The following is a 21,623-nucleotide window of genomic DNA, read 5'->3' on the forward strand; positions in this document are numbered from 1 at the left end:
AGTTGAGCCGGTGCAAGGTATACGTCCCGGATTAGACGCACGTAAGTTGCTGCTCGACACGATGCTGCGGGTCGGAACGCAGGTGACCTGTGACATGTGTAGGCGGTGCAGCGGGATTTGATTGAAAGTGTAGACCCCCTCCTGTTCCTGATGCAGCTTTAGGAGTGTATGGGAATCGCCAACAAGCTTCGCAGACGATCCGTCCACCTCCAGGCAGTCCCGATCCATTCTCGGGAGGAAGAAGTACGGACCATGGCCAACCGTCGCAACTCTTCTTTCACCACCACAGAACGCTACGACCCGTCACCTTCATCGCCCAGTACTTTCACGACTACTTTCGAAGAGTCCACACCCGACCTGTACGAGTCTCGATCGAGAGGAGACCGTTTCAAAAATAGCGGAGCGTCATCACCTTTGACAGCGACCGCGATGAGTTACGCTCAACAGCAGCCACCCCCCGTCTCTCCCAGAGACAGTGGATACTACCAGAACCCGAACAACCGAGACTCGTACATGCAGCAACAGCAGTACCCCGGGCAATCCTCGTCCGCATCCTCCCCGATCTCGCGGCCGGGAAGCACCTCGAACCAGGGATTGAGCGCGGGTGGAAACTACTCAGACCCGCAGCAGCGAAGGTACGCAGGTTCGATGACCCAGGACGGTCCTCCGTCCTCGAGACAGTACTCGTCGCCCGCCTCTTCGACGTACCCCGCTCAGCACGCTCCTCAACCGCCGCATGGTCAGCCTGAAGGCAACCCCGCTCGACCTGCGAGTATGGCTTCTGCCAATCAGAACCCTGTGAACCAGCGATCGGCGCCCGGAGGTCCAGCTGCAGGATCGACCCCGCCCACGATTGCCGGTGAACCCTTGCATGATATGGACAGGGCCATCTCCCTGCTCAAGAGCAGCAAGTTCTATGCAGAAGGCAAGTGCCACCCCTCTGCCCTCGAGCCCTAAAACTCGAGAAAATCCAATCTAATTTGTCTTCGTCTCTCAGGATTCCTCATGAAAAAGGTCGAGATTGGACCGGATGGCAAAACTGTGAGATATGGCTCTCTGCGTGTATCGATTCGGTCTCGAGACTGACAGCGCAGCCAATTCTCAGCCATCCCATCCGACCGATACCGTTTGGGCGAAATGGTTTGTCCAGCTCAGCGGCACGATCATGAGCACCTGGAATGCTGCAGAGATGGAACAAGCTGCAAAGAACAATACCACAGTAAGCTTGCGACTGCACTATAGGGCCCTGACGTCCAAGCTGATGCTGATCGCACACAACCCACAGGTCCCGCCGCAATATCTCAATTTGCAAGATGCATTCGTGCACCCTTTCCCGCCTCACCCCCGGGGGCCCAAACCACCGACGCAGTATCAGTTGGCGCTCAACAGTGCCGGCATGAACAGGATCCTGTTCTGCGCTCCGAGTCTGCAGTCCCTTACCGTGAGTACAAATCTCGTAACGTTGTCCCGCAACCTCGCAATTGAACCTCGTTAAATCTCCAGATGTGGCTCAACGCCATCCGACTTTCGATCTGGGAACGCTCTCGATGCAACGAAATTTACACGGGCAGCCTCATCGGGTTGAAAGAGCCGAAACCTCTCGGCTGGCAAGGCTATGATGCCGGTCTCGCTCCCTCATCGCCGACATCCAGTAGCTTCAAGAACTCTACCGGCACTCCCAAATTCGAAGGGTTCTTGAAGGCTCGTCTCCCAGGAGACACCGAGTGGAGACGAGTTTTCGTCTCCATCATGCGAGGCTCGAACGTTCCTTCCCGTAACGGCAACCTCGCTCGTAGTCCGAGCTTGCAGGAGGAGAAGAAGACGCGCAGGACCTCGCTGCTGTCGCTCGTTGGTGGTGGTGGCAAGAAGAAGAAGGAGGAAGAAGCGATCGTGATCGAGGACTTGCCCGGCGATGGACAGGTCTCGACAATCGCGTTCTTCCCAGCCACGAACGGAGACTCGAGACCGAGCAAAAAGGACCAACCCATCTGCATCGCTCAACATGTCTTTTACGGTTCGTCCCTCATGTTTGCATGGCGAGACGATTGTGCGACGAAGACTGACCCCCTCTATATGGCTTCAGCTTCGGCACTATTCCCCGAAACGACCGCGCTGATCGATCTGTCGACTCTATTCAAGATTGAAGGAACATTCTTGACTCCGCAAGACGGATACAAAACTGGCGGCTGGGGTGTCGGCGGCCGGTCAGAGAAGCAAGGTTTTGCGCTGATCATGCTAGAGGAGGGTCACGTTGATGACATGCTCAAGTGGATTGTCGGGATCGCCGACGCTTTCAAGGTGAGCGACCTCGAGCTTGCTGGTCCTTCTCCCTTTCTTTCGCTAACATCGCTGTTTTCGTTCAACGCTACAGCTGTACGGAAGACCGAAAAACTTTTCTTTTGATCCCCGGGACCCGAGCTCCCTTTACTTTGCCCTTCCCATCGGACCTCACCGGGATCGGCAATTCCTTGATCGAGAGCGTGAGTTCCTGCCGTCAACGTTCTTGCCTCCCAACACGCGCTGATCTTGCGCCCGTAGTGGTCGATACGCTCGAGATCAACGAGAGCCGACCGCGTGCCATTCGAGCTACTTTCCACAGTGCGCACTCTTTCCCACTCAGACTCAGGCGCTTTCCAGACTGATCTCTCGCTCGTTGTCTAGACATCCTCTTTGACCGCATGCGGGGCGTCCGACCTCCCGCTCTCGCTGCGGCATCCTCATCGTCCGCACCCGCTCCTACGATTCCCGAAGCGGCGCCCATCTCGCCCATTACACCAATGCACATGCAATCGCAGGAGACCCCTCGTTCTGAGAACGACAACGATAGACGCTCGAGTCAGTCGTCATCTCGCAACAATGTCAGCAGCGAGACGCCGCGTCTTCCCCCAGTCCTCTCGACGATCGGCGAATCTGATGGTCCCCTGTTCCCGCAAGAGACTCGGAGAGGCTCATACGCTGATCAGGAGTCGAGGAGGCCATCGGTATACGGAGAGGAGTACGATGACGAACATCAAGCGGAGCAACCGCCGGTCCATCGTGAAGACCAGTACTACGCTGCGGCAACCCCTCCGATTGCGACCCCGCTCCACCAGCCACGAGAGGTGATCCCCCAAGGTCCGATGCAACCGCTTCGTAACGAGGATCGTCCCGAACATCAGCCGACTCAGGTACAGCCCACTCAAAACTACAACGATTCTGACATGTCTCGTCGTGAGATCAGTCCTTCCGTACCTCCTGTCCCCCATGTCGCACCAAAGGATCCCTCGTCCCCCAGACGCAACATTCCTCCTCCGCTCGAACGCATCGTAACGGATCGCCAGCAACAACCCAATGCGACCAATTTCGTTACTTCGCCGCAGCAGAACTCGGCGTTACCTTCAGCATCGGTCTACTCGCACGACCAGTCCGATGCGCCGCGCTCTACGAATTATCATAATCAACCTCCTACGGCTGCGCACGATTGGGAGCAAAAAGCTCGCTCGAACTCTCAGCCGAGTGCGCTTGCTGCACCGAATCAACAGCCACGACTCGCTTCGCCTGGCGCGCCTCTCGATGCTGAAGACTATGTCTCTCAGCCTACTCATCAGCAACTCGGCTCGTCAGCTGGGAGCCTGGAGGCGCAACCACCTGCATCGAATGGTGTTGATGAGCGTCACGAAGCCCCGAAAGCGGATCGCGCCGAGCGTGAAACGCTGCCTTACGATGCACCACCAGCAGAATCTGAGCCCTCAAACAGTACTCAGCCGCTCTTCGCGTCGACGGGGTCTTCGGGCAACCAGCAGGCAGCGTCGGAGGAAGCAAGCATGTCTCAGCAACCGCTCGCGCATGAACCTGCCAGAGAGCAAGAGGTCTTGGCCGATCGACCGGTCGCCAAGCAGAACGGTAGCACAGACGATTACAATATCCATTCCGACGTGCGTATCTCTGTCTGATTCGGGAGGAGCTGCATGCTAATCTTTCTCGGACTTTCAGCTAATGGCTGCGCTGAATTTCGTCGACCGCTCCGAATCTCCGCCTCATCTCGAGCCACCGACACCTTCGACTGTCAGCGCCTCTCCCATCGAGCCTCAGGCGGCTTTCTCCGTAGGCCCTCCGGCGCGACGGAGCTTTGCTGCTGATCCGACCGAAGATGACCGCTATGGCGCGATTCATGCGCCTCCCGTTCCGAACTCTTCGTCCTTGCCAACGGCGCCTGTCAGCAATGAACCATCAGCTGCGACGCCGGCGCAGCAATTCCCTTCTTCGTTCGCGCAGAACAAACGGTCCCAAGAACGAACTGCTGCCGCTCAACTCGCTCAACAGGCTCAGCAGCAAGCTCTGCACCGTCCAGGCCGCTCTGCTGTGACTCCACAGAAGAACAAGAAGAATAAGGTCTGGCAAGACAGCGACGAAGAGGAAGACGAAGAAGAGGAGGAGGAAGAGGAATCCTCGTCAGAGGACGAACGGAAACCGACTTCTGTTCCACCCTCGCGACCGCACTCTCAGCCTCAAGGACCTCCCGCGTCCCAGTCTTACGGATCGCTACACCCTCCGTCCAGCTCGATTGCGATGCCTGTACCTCGCAACGGATCGGCTCCTTCCGGTCACTCGCCGAGCCGTTCGCCCGCCCGATCGCCGAATCGACAGGCTTACCTCGAGTCTGGCCCGGGAGCGCATCACCATGCGGTGCCTGCATCTGCATCTCGGGACAACCTCACGCTCGCAGAACTGCCGACTTCGGTCGACCCGAACCGCAAACCTGCGCTCAACCCCCACGGGCTTCTCGCGACGGGTATGATCGAGCGCGAAGAACGTTCTGCGCGAGCACTCGAGAACGTCGCTCGAGATTCAGGAGGAACGCTCGTCAGTCTCCCGACAAAGCCTCCACCGCCTCAGACGGGACTTGTCGGTGCGATCACGAGTCACGAGCGCGAGAAGGAACGCACTGGAGGAGTTGGCAAACATCTCACGGAACAACAACGCGAGCGCAAGTTGGCTGAACAACGACAGAAGCAACTTGACGAACTGCAGAAACGTCAGCTCGAGCAACAGCAACAGATGGCCATGTATCAACAACAACAGATGCAGATGGCTCAGTTTGGCAACCCTGGATTCAACCCGATGCAAATGGGTTCGATGGGATTCGCGGCGAACCCGTGGATGATGGGGGGCATGAACGGAATGGGTTCCATGTCGGGCATGAGCGGATTCGGAGCGTTCCCTTCAATGCCTTCGTTCGGACCGGGCTCGCAGATGGGAATGCCAGGTCAGACCTCTCCTGGCCTCCAACCGCAAAACACGGGCGGATCGATGGATCAGGTAAGAACAGTATATCCTGGCTCGGAGTCAAGGGTCCCGAACAAACACTAAAGATCCATGTTGTCGCGCGTGACAGTTCCAGCAACAACAGGCAATGATGGCAGCACAGCAGGCAGCTCAACAAGCAGCGCAACAGGCAGCGCAACAAGCATACCTTGCCGCCATGTCGCAGTTCAGCTCGGCGCCAGGTGTCGCTAGCCAACACGCTCCCTCGACACTCGGTCACCACCAGTCATACCCTTCCATGTCGATCATGGGAGGACAGTTTGGAGTTCCAGGCGCTGGAGGTTATCCCGTCACGTCGATGCCGGCTTCTCCTTCATTCGGAGCTCCTTCGTTCTATGGCCACGCGGCGCACCCGAGCATGGGCTCGTTCGTAGGGGGCCAGATGAGTGCTTCTCCAGCCACGCCGGGTCCTGCACACAAGGACAATTCGGATGCTGAAGGAGCGAATCATTCGCGAGGCCAGTCTTCCTCTTGATTAATGCCTCACTTTTGTCCTGTTCTCTTGCCTTCTGCATCTTCCCTCAACCTTGTTTCACTTTCTCTCTCCTTCAAAAGCTATACATCGATTATTTCCTGTCCGTGACTCGTCAGAACAAACCTTTTTAAATAGACCCTGATTATCAGTTCTTGTTTCGTCCTATCTTTCTCTCTCTTCTCGATCTAAAACCCCTTGGTTCTGCCAATCTTTCGGACTGTTTTAATCGAACTCGTCGAAAGTATCACGTAGTGTTAGTTCGTCGAGTACACGTGGCCAACTCATCTATCGCGGAAGAAAAGCACTTCATCTCTCGGTTACAACACGATTCGGAACCAAAACAGACATCAAAAGCTACAACTCGTCCCTTGGTTGTCCACCTTGATCTTGTTCCTGATCATCCAGAGCGACCTGATCGTAACGTTTCTCGAACCCTCTCTTCATTCGTTCAAACGCCTCGTTCACAGGTCCCCGCTTCTCCTGGTTCCGATCCGAAAGTGAAAGTGGTGAATCCTCGCCTTGGACCGGTTTTATGCGTTCGATCGACCATTCGGTCCCAGACAAGTCTCTCATGATCTCGTTGAACGATTTGCCCGACATGTCTCGAACGATCTCGTTGAACGACCTGCGATCCCCTATGAGCGATGGGGACCGCGTGGATGACTCTTCTTCAGGAGTCGAAGTCGGTCGGTTCTTGTCGTTGATCGCACCGGCTAGAGTGTCTGCCATCTTTAGAAAAAAATCGAAACCGAAAAGGGCGATGAGTGCACTCGCGCGACACACAGAGACTTAAGAGAAACAGGAATTTGACTCCATCAGAGGAGGACTAACCAGTTTGACCATTTCTTCCAACTGTTCAACCGAAACCATCTTCTCTCCGGTCTGCTGGTCTCCATGTTGATCTTGTCGGTCGTTCGCAGCCTGAGCAATAGTATCGAGATCCTCCCTCGATAACTGATCAAGTATCGAATTTGAATCTGAATCGAGCACCGATTCCAGTTCGCTTTCGTCCTGTACGATCGATTCGATTTGACCTGTTTGAGTATTGTACACGAGCACGACCGTCTCCATGTCTTGACCTTCTCCTCGTAGTGCCTGTTCAACGACACCTGGTTGTTCTTCGAAAGCGTCATCGTGCGAGTTCGGCTCAACTTGATGCGTTTCGTCTAGCTCCGCGACATTGTTTTCCTGCTGCGAATGCGATTGAACGACTGGTTCGTGCTCAAGTTGTTCCCTCCCTTGATTCGAAGTCGTAGTCGATTTCAGAGTTTCAACAATCGGTTTGCACTCGATGGCAAGAGGTGGATCAGATCGTTTTTGTGCAGCAGATCCTTCAAGGAACAAAGGTTCGCTGCACAACCTCGGAGTGTGAATCAACAGGACATAACGACAAACTGGTTCGAAAAACCCAAAAATAAAAAAAATTAGAATTGAAATTTTTGAAAGGGAAGGAAGGGACAAGGCAGAAGGTATACTTACTCGAGGTTTCTCGAATGAGAGCTATCCGATCAATCGTCTGAGTGTTGCAGTGAAACTGTGAACGTGGCAAATTTCGGAAGACGTCAGGAGAAATGGTACAACAAGAGGGAAGAGAGACAGATAGTATACCTGCACTTCGACGGTTCTGGGCAATCCAGTCTTGTCACAAATCGTTCCCGACTCGTACATTTGTACCAAATACCTCCCTTCATGATCCGCATCTGCGATCGAACCTTGATGTCCTCCCAACCTCGAAGGGATTCTCGGTCTCGACGCCGCATCGTCTTCTCCTAGTTCGGGTTTTTTCATTTGGAGAGAGCCGGATCCGTATTTGACTCGAGGAGGGACAGGTGCCAACGAGGTGGGTTCAGGAGATTTGCCTAGTATGTAAGCTTCGTTGTTGGGGTCTTCTTTCGGAATCGGAGACCCTGCGACTTGAATCGCATGGAATTGACGAATCTGAGATCCATAACTATTCAAGGAACCCAGGAAAGGCAAGGTGAGTTTTTGGGGTTCTTTTGCTACACACTGTAACAACTAAGGAGAGAGAGAGAGGTTTACCAGAAACTGTAGGTGAACCAGTTTTGTTGAAGGTAGATACACCGATGTTTCATCGGTTCGAGCAATCGCAACCCATGTTCAAGTCCTCGTTCAAGTTCAAGTTGTCTTGCTCTTGCATCTTGAACTCGAGTTGTCTCCTCCTCGTCTTGTTGTTCGGTTGAACGAGTTGGAGAGTCCTTCGGTACGGTACAGATGAACGCTTGACCTGAAGGAGTACGTAAGACGTGATGTTGAACTGGGGAATCGAGACGAGGTGGGGCCTGCAACACACACACGAAAAGCGGAATGACGCATCATCAACAACCTCGAACCCGACTCGCAAGGGAACAAGAAGGACATCAAAAGCTGTACCTTGTCGTCGGTAGGAGGATGTACGAGAGCGTCGAGAGAAGTGTTCAAGACGGATTCGTGTTCGTTGAACGAGATCGAGTACGCCGGGAACGCTTCGAGGTCGATCGGAGAGTGTGATGACAACCCCTGTACACTGACGACGAATCCGAACCCGAGCAAGCTGGCGATTCGACCTCGTCGTGTCATGAGTCGTTTGTGGGTTGAATTGCAGCAGTGAAAGCCGCCTCCACTTTGATCTCTCCGAAGACATGTCAAAAAGACAGAAAACACGACGGTTGTTACACGGCTCTGGAGAAATGAGCGAACGAGTGCCAAAAAGGAGATGGCGAGCGGCAGTAGCAGAGAGAGAGACCCATAGAGAGGGAAAATAGAAACAAGTGGTAAAAAAGAAAACTCGGTCTCCTCGTGAATGCAACTTCTTTTATTTTCAAGTCTATCGGTCAACTTCACCGAACACTGCAAAGGTAAACATCCAAACAAGTCAGTAATCGAAGAATCAACCTGTATCGCGAGGGAATGTCAACTTACCCAAATCCATGGTTCTGCACACGAGCATGACGGAAAGGCAGCAGTGTCAGTAATCGAAACCAGATGGGGAACAGCAGTCGAGACAGGAAGGCATACCCAATAATGGCGACCACTGGAAATCCGACGAACGAAAACGACATGAGCGACCGATCTTTGATCGCGCAATAGAGTCATGGGAGGAGAGCTCACTGTCAGGCAACCAGTGACCACGGGCCATGAAATCGGCTCCAGCAAGATGCGCGAATCCAGGCGCACGGATCTTGCATCGGTAAGGTCGGTTCGATCCGTCGGAAACGAGGTACACTCTGTGGGCAATCGCAAAACAGGTTAAGAAATGGTCGTCTCACCGAGCTAGATCAGTAAACGTACCCCATCTCTCCCTTGGGAGCTTCGATCGCAGAGTACGTCTCGCCTGGCGGGACCGAGTAACCCTCCGAGAACAGCTTGAAGTGGTGAATGAGCGATTCCATCGACCTAGTGCGAGATTCGAGTCAGTGTGAGAAGAACCGAGAGGTTCGAGTGTTGTTATTCATTACTCACTCCTTCATCGAAGCCCTTGGCGGGGGCACAATCTTGTGGTCGTCGACCTTGATCTGACCGGCGGGCATCTTGTCGAGGCACTGGTTGATGATGCGCAGCGACTGGCGGAACTCTTCGATACGGCACAGGTAGCGGTCGTAGCAGTCACCGTTCTTGCCGACGGGCACATCAAACTCGACTTGGTCGTACGCATCGTACGGTGCGACCTTGCTAGAAACATCGCACCCAAGAGAGCATGGTCAGTCTGCGGGGCTAGCGAGTCCTCGAAATAGGAACAATGTGCCGCACCGAATATCCCAGGGGATTCCGGATCCTCGGAGCATGACTCCCGAGAACGAGTAGTCGAGCGCCTGTTGGGCCGTGACGGGTCCAACTCCGACCGTTCGTTGCTTCCAGATACGGTTGCCGGTGACGACCTCCTCGATCTCGTCAACTCGGTTCGAGAACGCCGAAGCCCACTTGTAAATGTCCTCGAGCAGGCCGTGCGGGAGGTCGTACGCGACTCCTCCCGGACGAACGTACGCCGCGTGGAGACGGGCGCCCGAGACGCGTTCGTAGAACTCCATGAGCTTCTCACGCTCCTCGAAACCCCACAGGAAGGGAGTGAGCGCTCCGACATCTGTTGGCATCGGTCAGAAATCAGACACCCGGCGAGGTTGCGCATCGAAAGAGGAAAGAGACGGACCCATGGCGTGGGTGAGGACGGCCATCAAGTGGTTGAGGATGCGGGTGATTTCACCGAACAGCGTGCGGATCCACTTGGCGCGTTCGGGCACCTCGATGTTGAGCAGCTTCTCGACCGCGCGCGAGTAGCACAGTTCGTTGGTCATCATCGACACGTAGTCGAGTCGGTCAAAGTAGGGCAGGGCCTGGGTGTAGGTCTTGTACTCGATGAGCTTCTCGGTCCCACGGTGGAGAAGTCCGATGTGCGGGTCGGAGCGAAGGATCTCCTCTCCGTTGAGCTCGAGGATGAGACGCAACACGCCGTGGGCGGCAGGGTGCTGAGGACCAAAGTTGAGGGTAAAGTGACGCATCGCTGTTTGGCCGCGCGTGACAAGGTCAGCGAATGCAACGAAAGCGAGACCCAATCAAGGACTCGAGAATTGGGCGGCTGTCTCATGGCGGGGCAAGAAGAGAAAGCTCACCTCCTGCCTTGCCAGCATCTCGTTCTGTGTAAAGGTGGGAGCAGGAGCGAGGGAGCGAGCAGAGTCAGTGAGCGATCGGGCGAGTGGCCAACCGGAGATGCTGGAGATCGCGCCGAACCGCTCGCAGGCGGGTGACAGCACAAGCGAGCGGGCGCAGCTGCAGGACAGACGAAGGCGTACCTGCGAGGATCTCGTGGGCGGTGCGATTGTGCAGGTCCTCGACGGTAGCGTACTCCCTCGACGCGGGCGGGCGAACAGGCGCCTCGGTTGCGAGCGAGCGGGTCAGGAGCGCGGGCGACACGGCAGGCTGCCGCGCGAGTTTCGCTAGAGGTCTCGCAGCTCGGAACATGGTCACTCGAGGGTGGAAGCGAAGGGTGGCGGAGAGCAACTGCGATCGAAGCGACGACGTCCTCTCTCTTCGCAACTCGCGGATCCCGCATATCCTCTCTGCTCTCGTTGTGCTCGTAGAGCTCCTTCCGAGCTTGTTCCATTCCTTATCTCGGCTCGCTGCCTCTCGTTCCTACAATGCGGTCCCTATCGCTTGCGGTCGTTGCCGGATGCGTGTCGTTATCGCTCGTGAACGTCGTCGCCGCGGATTCGTGCGTGATCCAGGGCAAGTCGATCGGCAAGTTCGACTTGAACCGCCTGCGCAAAGCTTCCGACTACGCCGGCATCACCAACCCGGACGGCGGTGACATCTCGCTCAACTTTTGTGGAGCCGTCAAGGACGACGCGATTGCTGGTAAAGTCTTCGCGCTAGCGGTCGTAACCTCGTACCACGTCCCCGTCAACTGATACTTCTGCTCGTCGCAGCGGGAGAAGGAGCCGGAGCGTACATCGAGGACTCGCGAGGCGGCATCTCCTTGGGGTGAGCACGCCTGGACCCCTTGCCTCGTCCGTCGTTCGAGACTCGATCCGTTGACCCGCTTTCGATCCGCGCAGCAAATACTCGACTGTCCCGCAGTACCACAACGGTCAACTGTCCGTCTCGTACCGCGAAGGCGCCGCGTGCCCGAAATCCAACGCGCGTCGGTCCTCGTTGATCTACCTGTCCGTCCTCCCTCGCTCCATTCCCCTCGGTTCTCTCGTCCCTGATACCGATTCTCGAGCAGACAATGCGACAAGAGCTGGTCGAGCTCGGACATCAAACTCATCGACTCGATCGATGACTGCTTCTACGTGTATGTACCCGGATCGTTTTCATCCCTCCTCACCTCGCTAAACCTCGGTCGACGAACCTGCCAGCTTTACCATGAAGACTCCTCATGCCTGCTCGCAGTCCTTGTCGGGAGGCTTCTTTGGCACGTTGTGGAGTCTCACCGTCTCGTGAGTCCTTCCTCTCTCTCTGCCTTCTCTTCTTTTCTCGTCCTGTATATTCATCCTACCGAAAACCCCCCTCTCGTACGTAGTCTTTTCTGGCTCCTCGTTATCGCCGCGGTTGGATTGTTTGCCTATACGCGATTTATCCAAAGCAAGCACGCCTCGTCCGGGTTCAACAACGACTCTCACTCGAAACTCGGCGAGGCGGTCGGGTTCGTCAAGGACATGGTCATCATTGTCGGAGTCGTGAGTCGTCAATTTCTCTCCTTGTAGGTAAGACAGTCGAGTAAAAATCTCACAAGACTTTGATCCTGTAGTGGGGACTCGACACGATCCAGTCTCTGATCTCCAAGTTTCAAAGGAGATCGTCCTCTTCCTCGAGTCACTACAATCCGTACACTCGAGTCGAGACTCCTCGTTCATCTGCGGGAACCCCGAATGCTCCTCACCACTCGACCGATTACTCGAGTTCGGCATGGAAAGCGACCACGAGAGTAGGCCCTCCAGAACCTCCTGCAAAAGATACAGCTCCTCCTTCCTCCTCCCATCAACCCCAATCACAACAACAACCATATGGAGAAGAGACTATGCCTGGGTTGGCAGGAGGAGGTTCGTTGTTGGATGATGATGATGAAGATGATGAAGGAGATGAATTGACCATGAGTGGAACGGGTGGGATCAAAGTCTAGAAACGCAAAAACGGAGGAAGGATCAAGATGGGTGTCGTTTTTTTTGGAGGGCATGTCAAAGGGTGGACGAAATGCAAAATTCTGCTTCTCTATCTTTGCGGTTCTGGGTCGATTGACTCCCCGGTCAAGCGTGTCCCACCTCGAAAAACTCTTTAACTGAGCGAACCGCATTTCGGACAACGGGTTTTCCAAGAGCTTGCCCTTCCCTGAAAAGTAAACGCCATAGAAACGATTCGCAAACACTCTTTGGGATTTACGCCATGTTGTCGAGCTTGAGATTACAAACAAAAAAAAAAGGGAAAATATGAAAACTGACTTTGTGTTTTGATTTGGAAGGAGGGGAAGATAGATCGCCCTAGCGAAGAACACGAGAGGTGAGAAATAGGGGAGGAGGAAAAAAGCACGGGGTTTTTACACCGAAAAGAGAAAGAGAAGAGGCGGGGTTTTTTTTTTCATGACATTTCGACATCTCCGTTCGATTCCACCGCTGCTGGAGCAGCAGGAGCCGGAGCCGGAGCCGTCGGAACCGCAGCAGGCTGTCAAAACAAAAATCAAGGACAAACTTTTTGTCAACCCACAGCAGACAAAGAAAAAGAAAAAAAAGCAAAGAGAACTGACTTTGTTGGTGGTTTCGGGACTCTTCATGAACGCTTCCAATTCCTTGTCGAGATCGTCATTCGTCTTGGGCTCCCTACGCGCTGCTGCTCCCGCTCCTCGTTCTCGTCCTGATCCTGGATTCCGAGTTGATCGACCCTCGGAAGAACCGCTAACCCCTCGTTCAGGACGACCCACGTGAGGTCTGCCTTCCCGTCGGTTCGAAGAACCCACAGAACCAGGTCCACTACCGTTGCGAGGTCCACGAGGTCTACCCGAATCCCACAAGCAAGAAGGAAAGTATTCTTTCGGTTCAGAGTCTGGAACGTAGATCTTCAAGATACAGGAAGACGGAAAGTGAGACTGACCCAGGTTCGAGACGTGCGAGGAGACTTCCAGGCGCAGGTCGATCCGGTCGGAAATCGTACTCTACCCGAATGTTTTGACCTACAATATGTGCGAGATCGAGCGATAAGCTTGGGCGGGCGAACGATCGCGCACAAAACGAGTTTCGGGTAGACTAACCTTTGGCGAGAGCGCCATCGAAAGCTTCCTTTGCCTGTTGGGCGTGTTGTTCGGTCGTGTACCCGATCCATGCGATTCCAGTTGATCGACCCGACCTGTCGAACTGTTGTTTCATTTGAAGTGGTCGCGCATAACCAAAGGGGGTGCAGAATTGGCGAAGAAGGCGTCGCGGGAGAGGGGATAGGAGCAAAAGGGGGAGAACGGGGTCTCGTGTGAGCGAGTGTACGGGATTCTCCTGTCTCTCTTTAGTAGCGAATGGGTAGTCGCACTTTGATCTTGGGACCAGTCGCGATGGGTCCGATTTGCACAAACAAGAGCTGTCAAGCCAAACCGGGAACGAGAATCAGTCCACGCGTTTCGCTTCGCGTGCAAGTCACGCAAAGGTCATTTACCTCAAGCTCCCTCTCGGACACTTCGTAGTGGAGGTCCTTGATGATCAGTTTTGACGTGCGCGCGCCCTTGCCCGGTCCGAGGGGAGTGATGCCACCCGAGCCGGAAGCTGGTTGCGCCAATCTCGCTGCGAGCGATCCAGCTTCGGCAGTCTCGGACGCAGGCTTGTCGTCGTACTTGTCGTGCTTCCACGAGTCACCTGCAGGACGCTACACGGGTACGGTAAAGAGGCAGTTAGCATCGGGCATTGATGAGGATGTGGGCGCATCAATGCTGCGTTCACGGGCGGCCCACTCGGCCACGAAACATGCTTGCAACGAGCAGTGTGGCTCCTTGGACAACAGGAGACGGACTTGACAGTCGATCGAGAAGAGAGAACGGTTGAACGTACAGCATATGGCGAGCCTCTCGCTCCACCTTGGCCTGCACCGCGAGCCTGACGCCGTTCAGCACTCGGTCCAGTCGGTACGTTGTCGCCATCGCGAGTGATCGAACCCATGGCGCGCTGTAGGAGAGACATGATGACGCTAATGTGGGAGAGAAGACACAGCGCGCTGGCGAGGGGGGCGGTTCGTCCCAGCTCGCTCACGCGTCTCGCAGAATGGCCGAATCCAGGTGCAGGTTTCTCTTGCTTCCGCCACTCATAAGATGCGAGCTCGGCTCGCCGCGATGTTCTCACTCTTTCGGACGGTCTACCTTGTTTCAGAGCGAACAGCACGCATATGCATTCGCAAAGTGTGATGCTTTCATCGGGCTCTCGCGCCGAATGACACAGAGAGACTTCCATTCATGCAGCACGATTGCTTTACAAAGAAGGCAGTACGTTGGGTACAGTTAGACAGAGCGAAAGCGGCACAGGCCGGGTTGAATGGCCAAATCCCCCATGGCCTGCGACCAGAATGTAACCAGCGCTGAACCTTCGCGACTGCGCAAAGCACGATCGAGATGGATCCTGCAAGATCCGACAGCGCTGATCCAAGTGAGGAAGGACAGTCGTAATCGGGGGAGGAGACAGGAGAGTCGGGTTGACGGCGGATCCGGACGGAGGAGGCCATCCGAGAGGCAGTAGCCCCCGAAGCCATTCGGCGAGATGTTCGAGCCATCAGAACAGTTGTGTAGAGGTCAGAGAAGCAAGGAGAGTGGATGAGTCTGCGCGGGCCGGCGCGTGATCCGGTGATCTCGGTTGACGGTCGCGCGCGCTCCTCCACTTCGGATTCTTGTCCTGTCCCGCAGGATCGACTCGCACACGACTTCCGATGGCAGACGAGTCAGACTACGAGTCGCAGTCCGAGATCGACCTCGCGCTGAGCGCTCACGCCGGGCCATCGACCTCGGGTGCGCCCGCTGCGACCTCGGCTACCGCCAAGGGCAAAGCTACGAAACCTAAACCAAAGCGTTCAACCAAGGCTAGCGACCAGGACATCAAGCGCAGGAGCAGCAAAGCATGTAAGTCTCCCACTGAGGAGCGCTTCGGATTCGAGATCCGCGGAAGGAGGAGCTCCGCCTGAGCCTCTCCATGGGCAGCCAGCGCTGACCTCTCATTCTGTGTACCTTTACGTACTCCTAGGTGACAAGTGAGCCTGGTCTTCCTTCCCATCTGTCTCGTTCGCCCGGGATCACCTCCCGTCCGAAGCCCGCAGCGAACCAACGCCATCTGGCTACCGCCGGCTCCATATTTATCCGCCCCTGTCTTGCCCACCGCCTTTCTCGCTCGTCGCAGCTCAAAGTTGACATGCCATTGCTTCGAGTACGATAACTGACGATATCGCGAATGATCCCCTTTCTGCCAGTTGTCGAAAGCAGAAATCAAAATGCGCAAGGATCCTCGACCCGTGAGCCCTCTTTCCGATCCGAGCGCTTCGGGCTCACTGCTCTCTGTTTCAATCTCTGACTCTCGCAATTTGCAGCGCAACGCAAGATCCGATTGGTGCATGCCAAAACTGCTTGACTGCAGGACTCGAATGCACTTTTAGCGCTGCCACCAGGAAGAGGTTTGTCACAAAATTCCCTGTCCTTCGCTCTGAGCGTTCTTGGCGAGCTGATCCTGGACCTCGTTCTACTCGTTCAATAGAGGTCCGCCGAAAGGGTTCGTGGGACTGCCGTCTGGTCCCGTCCTTTCTGCCTGTGCTCTGCTCATCCTTTTCTGGCCCCGCATCTCTAGTTACATCGAGGCGATCGAGTCGCGCCTGCATCGCATGGAAGCACTACTTGGTGGCATCTTGCAGAACGACGATCCTCGAGCTCAAGCCCTTCTCGGCGAGCTGATCGGCGATGAAGACTCGCGGGACATGCTCGCACGCGATCTCAAAGCGGCCAACAAATCGACAAAACCTGAGAAATCGTGGAAGCGCGAGTTTGCATTGCAACAAGAAGCGCAAGCGCTGCAAGAGAAGCGCAAGCGTCAGGAGTCTGCGCTTCCTTCCCCTTCGACTTCGTTCGCGCTGCCCGGTCAAACAGGAGATCCTTCTGCCGCAACGGCAACGCCGGCGTTCTCGAGCGGCTTCTCGCAGTCACTCGACCTCTTGACGGGCCCTGCAACCGGGTCAGGGTGGTTCAACGAAGAAGACCTTGGATTCGATGCAGCCGGACTCGCGTTCGGTCAATCACCGCCACCCGTACCTCCAAGTGGTCCACCTTCCGGGTTCGCAGCGATCGATTTCGGTACCGCCTCCGCCCAGCCATCCTACACAAGCGTGTCGTCAATGGCGATCCCGTCGCCCATGCCCCAGCACTCGCCTGCACTGTTGTCGACCTCGCTGCCATCGAATACAGTACCCGGTAGCTCGAGCTCCCCTCGACAGCGGCGCCGTACCGATGCAAACTCACCTGCCATCGGTACCGACGAGCGTAGGCAAATGGCCTACTCCTTCACGCTGCCGGGACAAACGGGTCCGATTCAATCGTCGACAGCGTCTTCCAAATCGGCGCCGGGTATCTCGTTCACGAAGACGGGACCCATGTTGCCGAAAGGAGCGATTGGCCACACTGGTCAGAGCACGTACACCCTCTCGACCAGTCCCAGCTCGACTTTTTCTCCGCGACCGAGATCAAACACATCCACGTCGACGACTGGCGGGACAGGGTTTGGAGGATCAGGTTTGCCGGGCGACGGTTCCGAGAGTCGAGACGGCGAGAACGACAGTTGGGCGGCCGCACTCGGCTCGAACTCGTCTCCTGTCGAAGCGCGAGGGTCTTCGGTGCCTACAAGCCAAGCAACATCTGTACCGCAAGGAGGGCCGGAGGATGAACTAGCCGACGTGGTCGGTCAACTCAGTATTAACGAGAACGAGGAGGTCAGGTACCACGGCAGGTTAGTTCTTGGTGCTTTCCTCTCAGGATTTGCAATGCCTGGAAAGAGACTAGACAGCTGATCGGTGATCGCTCACAGGTCGTCCGGGCTGTATCTCATCTCAAAGAGCCAGAGGTTCCGAGACTTCTTCTGGCAGTTCCCATCTGCCGGCGTCTGGCCCAAATCAGAAGCCCGAGTTGTGCGTTACTCACGCTTTTCCTCCTCGCCCCCACTTGTGACTCCTGCTGAGAACTGCTTGCCTTGGCTCGAACAGGCCCAAACCGAGAGACAGATTCTGGGGCTTGCCGAGGGCGAAGATCACTTGCCTGATCTCGAAACGCAACACCACCTCCTGCAAGCGTACTGGACCTATGTCCACCCGCATTTTCCGATCGTTAGTCCACAATCCCCACTCTGTGAATCAACCTATCGCTAACCGTGATTTCACTCGAGGCAGCTGTACAAAGTTTCATTCATGCGCCAATACCGTCATTCTCTCGCGCATTCCTCTGCCGATACGGTTGGATCCCCTTCGAGCTCGTTCGGCCACGGTCCCGTCCCGAGCGTCCTCCTGTTGTCCATGTTTGCCCTCTCGGCTCGATACTGCGACTTGTACTCGAATTCGGGAGAGGGGGGCAACTTGTGGGACGCGGGAGAAGAGTTTTTGCAAAACGCGAGAAAGATCTTGAACCACGAATACGGCAGTTCAAGATTGGTCATGGTACAAGCGCTCCTTTTGATAGCCTACCGCGAGATCGGGGTCGGCGCAATGAGTTCAGCTTGGATGGCAGGAGGAATGGGTACACCCTTTTTTCTTTCTTTTTTGAATCCGGATATTTGACTGAGGGACTGTGTTGTTTTGCACGTTCAGCGATTCGGATGGCGCAAGATCTAGGTCTGTTCCGCGACGCCGACAAGTGGTTCTTGCCCGTGCAGAGGTTCTCTCACGAGGAGAAACAGACGAGGAAACGCATCTGGTGGGGATGCATCATCATGGGTCCGTTGCGTCTACTCTAACGCGCGAGAATACGTGTAGGCTGATGTTGGATTATATCTGCTCCAGATCGCTACACCTCTTCCTACATCGGTCGACCAGGTACGAGCTCACCCAGGTTTGGCACCATCTTTTGCCAAGACTCTGACTGACAAGACTCTGTCTTTCGCGAATGAAGGCGCAATTCACGAGCGAGATTACGACACTGGGTTCTGTTCGGAAGACGAGCCTGACGAGCACGAACAATGGCGCCCGATCCGGCTCGACGGAACTGACTACCACTCTCCGGCCAAAAACCCAGAGTCGCAGTTCCCCGAGGAGATTACAAAGGTTCTCAAAGCGTATCCGACTACGAGAGCGCATACTCTGAGCTGTTACAACGCCAAGGCAGCTCTCGCCGTAATCATCAACCGAGTTGGTCGCTCTCTTCCCTGTCTCTTCACAGAGACCTATCAGGCTAAATTTTCACTATGTGTACGCACAGATCATCTCGAATATCTACGCGATCAGAATCCGCGTACTAGGCCAGAGCTCGGAAACCTTGCTCAGCTTGCTTGATCAGTCCCTCGCGTCATGGTTCCTCGCTCTACCGCCTCATCTCAGCTACAATCCAGCTTCATCTGATGTCCCCGCACCACATGTAAGTTGCGGCTATTTCTGCTCGTAGCAGGACACGCGACTAATCCCCAGAATCGCGCCTTGTGAACAGATCCTTTCTCTGCATTTGCAGTTCTACTCTTCCTTGATTCTCTTGCATCGGCCTTTGTGGGATCCATGTTTCTTTGGCTCTCTTATGTCGATTTCAAGCTGATCATACTTGGCTACAGCATCCCGGGTCAGAACAGCTCGCAGTCTCCTGGCAGTTTCCCTTCGCATTCAATTTGCACCACCTCGGCGAATGCGATTGCAACGTGAGTCTCATAAGCCTCCTCATTTCTATGTCGCAATGGCTTATAATGTTCCGCCTTCAGCATCGTCACTGCCTGGCGCAAGACTTTTACGCTTCGGCAATGCCCTCCGTTCGTGACGTATCCAGTTTTCTCGGCGGCGATCATTTGCGTCTACAACGCTTCGTTCGATGAAGCGCTCGCTCGACCCGCCAAGCTGCATCTCCTGCAACTCATGAACGCGCTCAAGGACATGGAGATGCAATGGGGCAGCGCAATCCGAGCGTTTGAGCTCCTGCATGGACTGGTGGACCTTCGCGACGCCGAATTGAATGCCGAACTGGCCGGACTCGCAGCGAAAGGTGAAGGTCGGGGCACCAAACGCGCGACGATGGAAGTGGACGAAAAACCGACAAGCGAGGCTTTCGCGACCGCACGACGGACCAACTTTCACAGCAATGCTCGACCGATCGTGGGCAGAGCAGGATCGACGACTGCTAAGAAGAGACAAAACAGTATGAATGCATCTATGGCCCCTCCAGCAGCGATGCCGCAACCGCACAGTGCTCCTTTGCCCGTGTTTGCGGCCGCTTCGCCCGAAAACTGGCATGCTCAATCGAACTTGCCATCGCCAGGGCCGTCGCACGACGTGCCTACTTTGGGCGACAATACGCATTCAATGTTCAGTCACCATCCGCCCGAACTCGCAACGCCTGTTCATCACCAGCAGCAGCCAGGCTTGTCCGCCCAGACGTTCGATATTCTCAACCCGTCACTCGACCTCTCCCAGTTCAGGTCGCCTCCAGGCACTTCTGCCGGGCCTGCCAATTTCTCTGACTTGTGAGTTTCCCTAGACTGTCGTTCGACATCTCACAGACAGATCGCGGAAGCAATGACTGAGCTTCGTTCTCGTCGTTCTAGGCTGAATTCGTTCATGTCGCCCACCGAAGCCGCCGGTCTGCCCGGCCAATTTTCGCTCCCTTCCGTCAGTCCACCGAACCAACAAGCCGCCGGGACCGCGTTCGATTCGAGTTCGGCCTTTTTCGGCATGCCTCTCGGTGCTGTCGACGAATGGTGAGCTTCTGTAACAGTCCTCGAAACGAAACTGCATGTACTAAAACTTTCGAATTCAGGTACGGGTACTCGCTCAACGCGTTCGGGACTGGCGGTACTCCTGGATCGGGACCGACCGTGGCGGGATCAGCTTCTCCAGAAGCAATGCAGGTTCCTCGCGCGCCTTGAGCGCATGCGCGAGGTTTGTGTCTCGAAGAACGGCGAAGAGCGAAAACCTGGAGAAATGATCGAGAATGCACGTGCACGCGGAAACAAATATAGGACTTCGCAGTTATTTTTTTCTTCTCCTTCGCTTTGCGTGATCTGTTGTTTAAGTCACCCGCACTTTTGGTTCGATCGGCAATCAACACGCATCTGCCATATTCCTGTAATTCCCCGACGTGCACGAGGGCCAAAGTTAGCTTCTCTTTTTCTAGATCGCGCTCGCAGGAAAGACATTTCCACGCGTCGATCGCTTTCGCTTTCAACCTCTCCTGTTATACGTATCCTCTTTCCGACTGTACAACGACAGCAACGCAAATGTGAGTGCAAAACAGCGTGTACGAACAAGGCACGACTAATTCCGAGATTGATTGTCAACCTTAGAATTGCCAGTCATTGACGCACAGTCTCGAAGCGCCGATAATATTGTTTCCCGCCTTCGAGCAACTCTGCCTCCATCCACCTCTCTTCTTGGTCCCAAAAAGACGAACGTTCCGAGCTTCGATGCTCTCGAGCTCGCTCCTGTCGCTTCTCCTACCGCTCTCGCTGTTACCTTCGACTCCCTCGAGCCCGCGGCCGACCCCGTCAACGATCCGCAGCAGCACCTCGAGCCTCGGAGTTCCCATATCGAGCCCGATCCTAGACTACCTCGGCAGTAAAACGCTACGGATTGTCCAGCTCGGAACGCGTCGAGCGCGCGAGCTAGTGGTATCGCGGGAAGAAAGGGAAACGAGCGAGGCGGTGCATGTAACAGCTCGAACAACCGAACCTCTCGTAGAATTCGACGAGTTCGAATTCGATTGGCTGTACAGTCCGGCAGATGAGGAGGAACTCAGGCAAGAACAAGAATTGTGGCAGTCGCTGCTCAATCCAAGGGGACTCCCAGCCTCGACATCCCTGTTTCGGGATCTCCTCTTGGACGATTTCTCGGTACGGTCATGTCCTTCCGCACTCCCCTATCAACCTTGTACTGATGCTATTGCATGGGTAGACTCGAGCTGTAGCACCAGAGAAGAATACTGCGGGCGCACATTCCTCGTCTGGCCCGTTCCACGTGCAACCCGTACAGCTCAGGCCATGATCAAGTCATCCCTACAGGATCGCATCCCCGACACCCATTAGATTGTACGTCATGTTTCGAATCGGTTTACGTCCGATATCTGCGTCTAATCTCCGTTTCCAATAGGACGGACTCTCCTCAACAGACACTGCATTCCTCCCTTCTTATTATCTATATTTCTTGGAACTCTCGGAACTGCTTCGACTCGACTCGCACG

General features: G+C 55.2%; 7 protein-coding genes across 7 annotated transcripts; 3 read left to right on the forward strand and 4 right to left on the reverse strand.

Annotated features, from left to right (window-relative positions):
• Positions 1–252: 252 nt before the first annotated feature.
• On the forward strand, positions 253–5,779 carry JCM15063_002688 (uncharacterized protein; the record flags this gene model as incomplete). Its single annotated transcript, XM_076679018.1, has 11 exons — positions 253–925; positions 998–1,041; positions 1,106–1,219; positions 1,286–1,441; positions 1,504–2,014; positions 2,084–2,298; positions 2,372–2,480; positions 2,539–2,598; positions 2,662–3,914; positions 3,973–5,298; positions 5,375–5,779. The coding sequence occupies 11 exons, from the start codon at positions 253–255 to the stop codon at positions 5,777–5,779; spliced, it is 4,866 nt and encodes a 1,621-aa protein (XP_076533778.1).
• A 354-nt stretch (positions 5,780–6,133) lies between these two features.
• YOS9 (Yos9p) lies at positions 6,134–8,356 on the reverse strand (the record flags this gene model as incomplete). The annotated part of the gene is made up of 6 exons (XM_076679019.1): positions 6,134–6,508; positions 6,611–7,173; positions 7,259–7,313; positions 7,388–7,730; positions 7,820–8,079; positions 8,171–8,356. The coding sequence occupies 6 exons, from the start codon at positions 8,354–8,356 to the stop codon at positions 6,134–6,136; spliced, it is 1,782 nt and encodes a 593-aa protein (XP_076533779.1).
• A 247-nt stretch (positions 8,357–8,603) lies between these two features.
• On the reverse strand, positions 8,604–10,732 carry JCM15063_002690 (NADH-quinone oxidoreductase subunit D; the record flags this gene model as incomplete). Its single annotated transcript, XM_076679020.1, has 9 exons — positions 8,604–8,626; positions 8,699–8,712; positions 8,795–8,810; positions 8,888–9,003; positions 9,068–9,172; positions 9,239–9,448; positions 9,527–9,857; positions 9,924–10,274; positions 10,564–10,732. The coding sequence occupies 9 exons, from the start codon at positions 10,730–10,732 to the stop codon at positions 8,604–8,606; spliced, it is 1,335 nt and encodes a 444-aa protein (XP_076533780.1).
• Positions 10,733–10,908: 176 nt separating this feature from the next.
• On the forward strand, positions 10,909–12,392 carry MRL1 (Mrl1p; the record flags this gene model as incomplete). Its single annotated transcript, XM_076679021.1, has 7 exons — positions 10,909–11,125; positions 11,197–11,251; positions 11,326–11,433; positions 11,496–11,564; positions 11,629–11,709; positions 11,793–11,949; positions 12,021–12,392. The coding sequence occupies 7 exons, from the start codon at positions 10,909–10,911 to the stop codon at positions 12,390–12,392; spliced, it is 1,059 nt and encodes a 352-aa protein (XP_076533781.1).
• Positions 12,393–12,844: 452 nt separating this feature from the next.
• On the reverse strand, positions 12,845–13,626 carry JCM15063_002692 (uncharacterized protein; the record flags this gene model as incomplete). Its single annotated transcript, XM_076679022.1, has 4 exons — positions 12,845–12,928; positions 13,011–13,257; positions 13,355–13,433; positions 13,512–13,626. 4 exons carry the CDS (start codon positions 13,624–13,626, stop codon positions 12,845–12,847), a joined length of 525 nt encoding a protein of 174 aa, XP_076533782.1.
• A 130-nt stretch (positions 13,627–13,756) lies between these two features.
• On the reverse strand, positions 13,757–14,421 carry JCM15063_002693 (uncharacterized protein; the record flags this gene model as incomplete). Its single annotated transcript, XM_076679023.1, has 3 exons — positions 13,757–13,828; positions 13,904–14,110; positions 14,293–14,421. The coding sequence occupies 3 exons, from the start codon at positions 14,419–14,421 to the stop codon at positions 13,757–13,759; spliced, it is 408 nt and encodes a 135-aa protein (XP_076533783.1).
• A 736-nt stretch (positions 14,422–15,157) lies between these two features.
• JCM15063_002694 (uncharacterized protein) lies at positions 15,158–21,005 on the forward strand (the record flags this gene model as incomplete). The annotated part of the gene is made up of 19 exons (XM_076679024.1): positions 15,158–15,347; positions 15,469–15,475; positions 15,692–15,733; positions 15,809–15,892; positions 15,973–15,987; positions 16,063–17,211; positions 17,290–17,389; positions 17,465–17,584; positions 17,648–17,990; positions 18,062–18,187; positions 18,254–18,286; positions 18,363–18,598; positions 18,669–18,824; positions 18,894–18,949; positions 19,012–19,095; positions 19,156–19,911; positions 19,993–20,145; positions 20,205–20,295; positions 20,832–21,005. The coding sequence occupies 19 exons, from the start codon at positions 15,158–15,160 to the stop codon at positions 21,003–21,005; spliced, it is 3,915 nt and encodes a 1,304-aa protein (XP_076533784.1).
• Positions 21,006–21,623: the final 618 nt, after the last annotated feature.

Source organism: Sporobolomyces koalae (assembly GCF_050403365.1).
Source record: "Sporobolomyces koalae JCM15063 DNA, S_koalae_JCM15063T_v1_ctg19, whole genome shotgun sequence".
NCBI lineage: Eukaryota > Fungi > Basidiomycota > Microbotryomycetes > Sporidiobolales > Sporidiobolaceae > Sporobolomyces > Sporobolomyces koalae.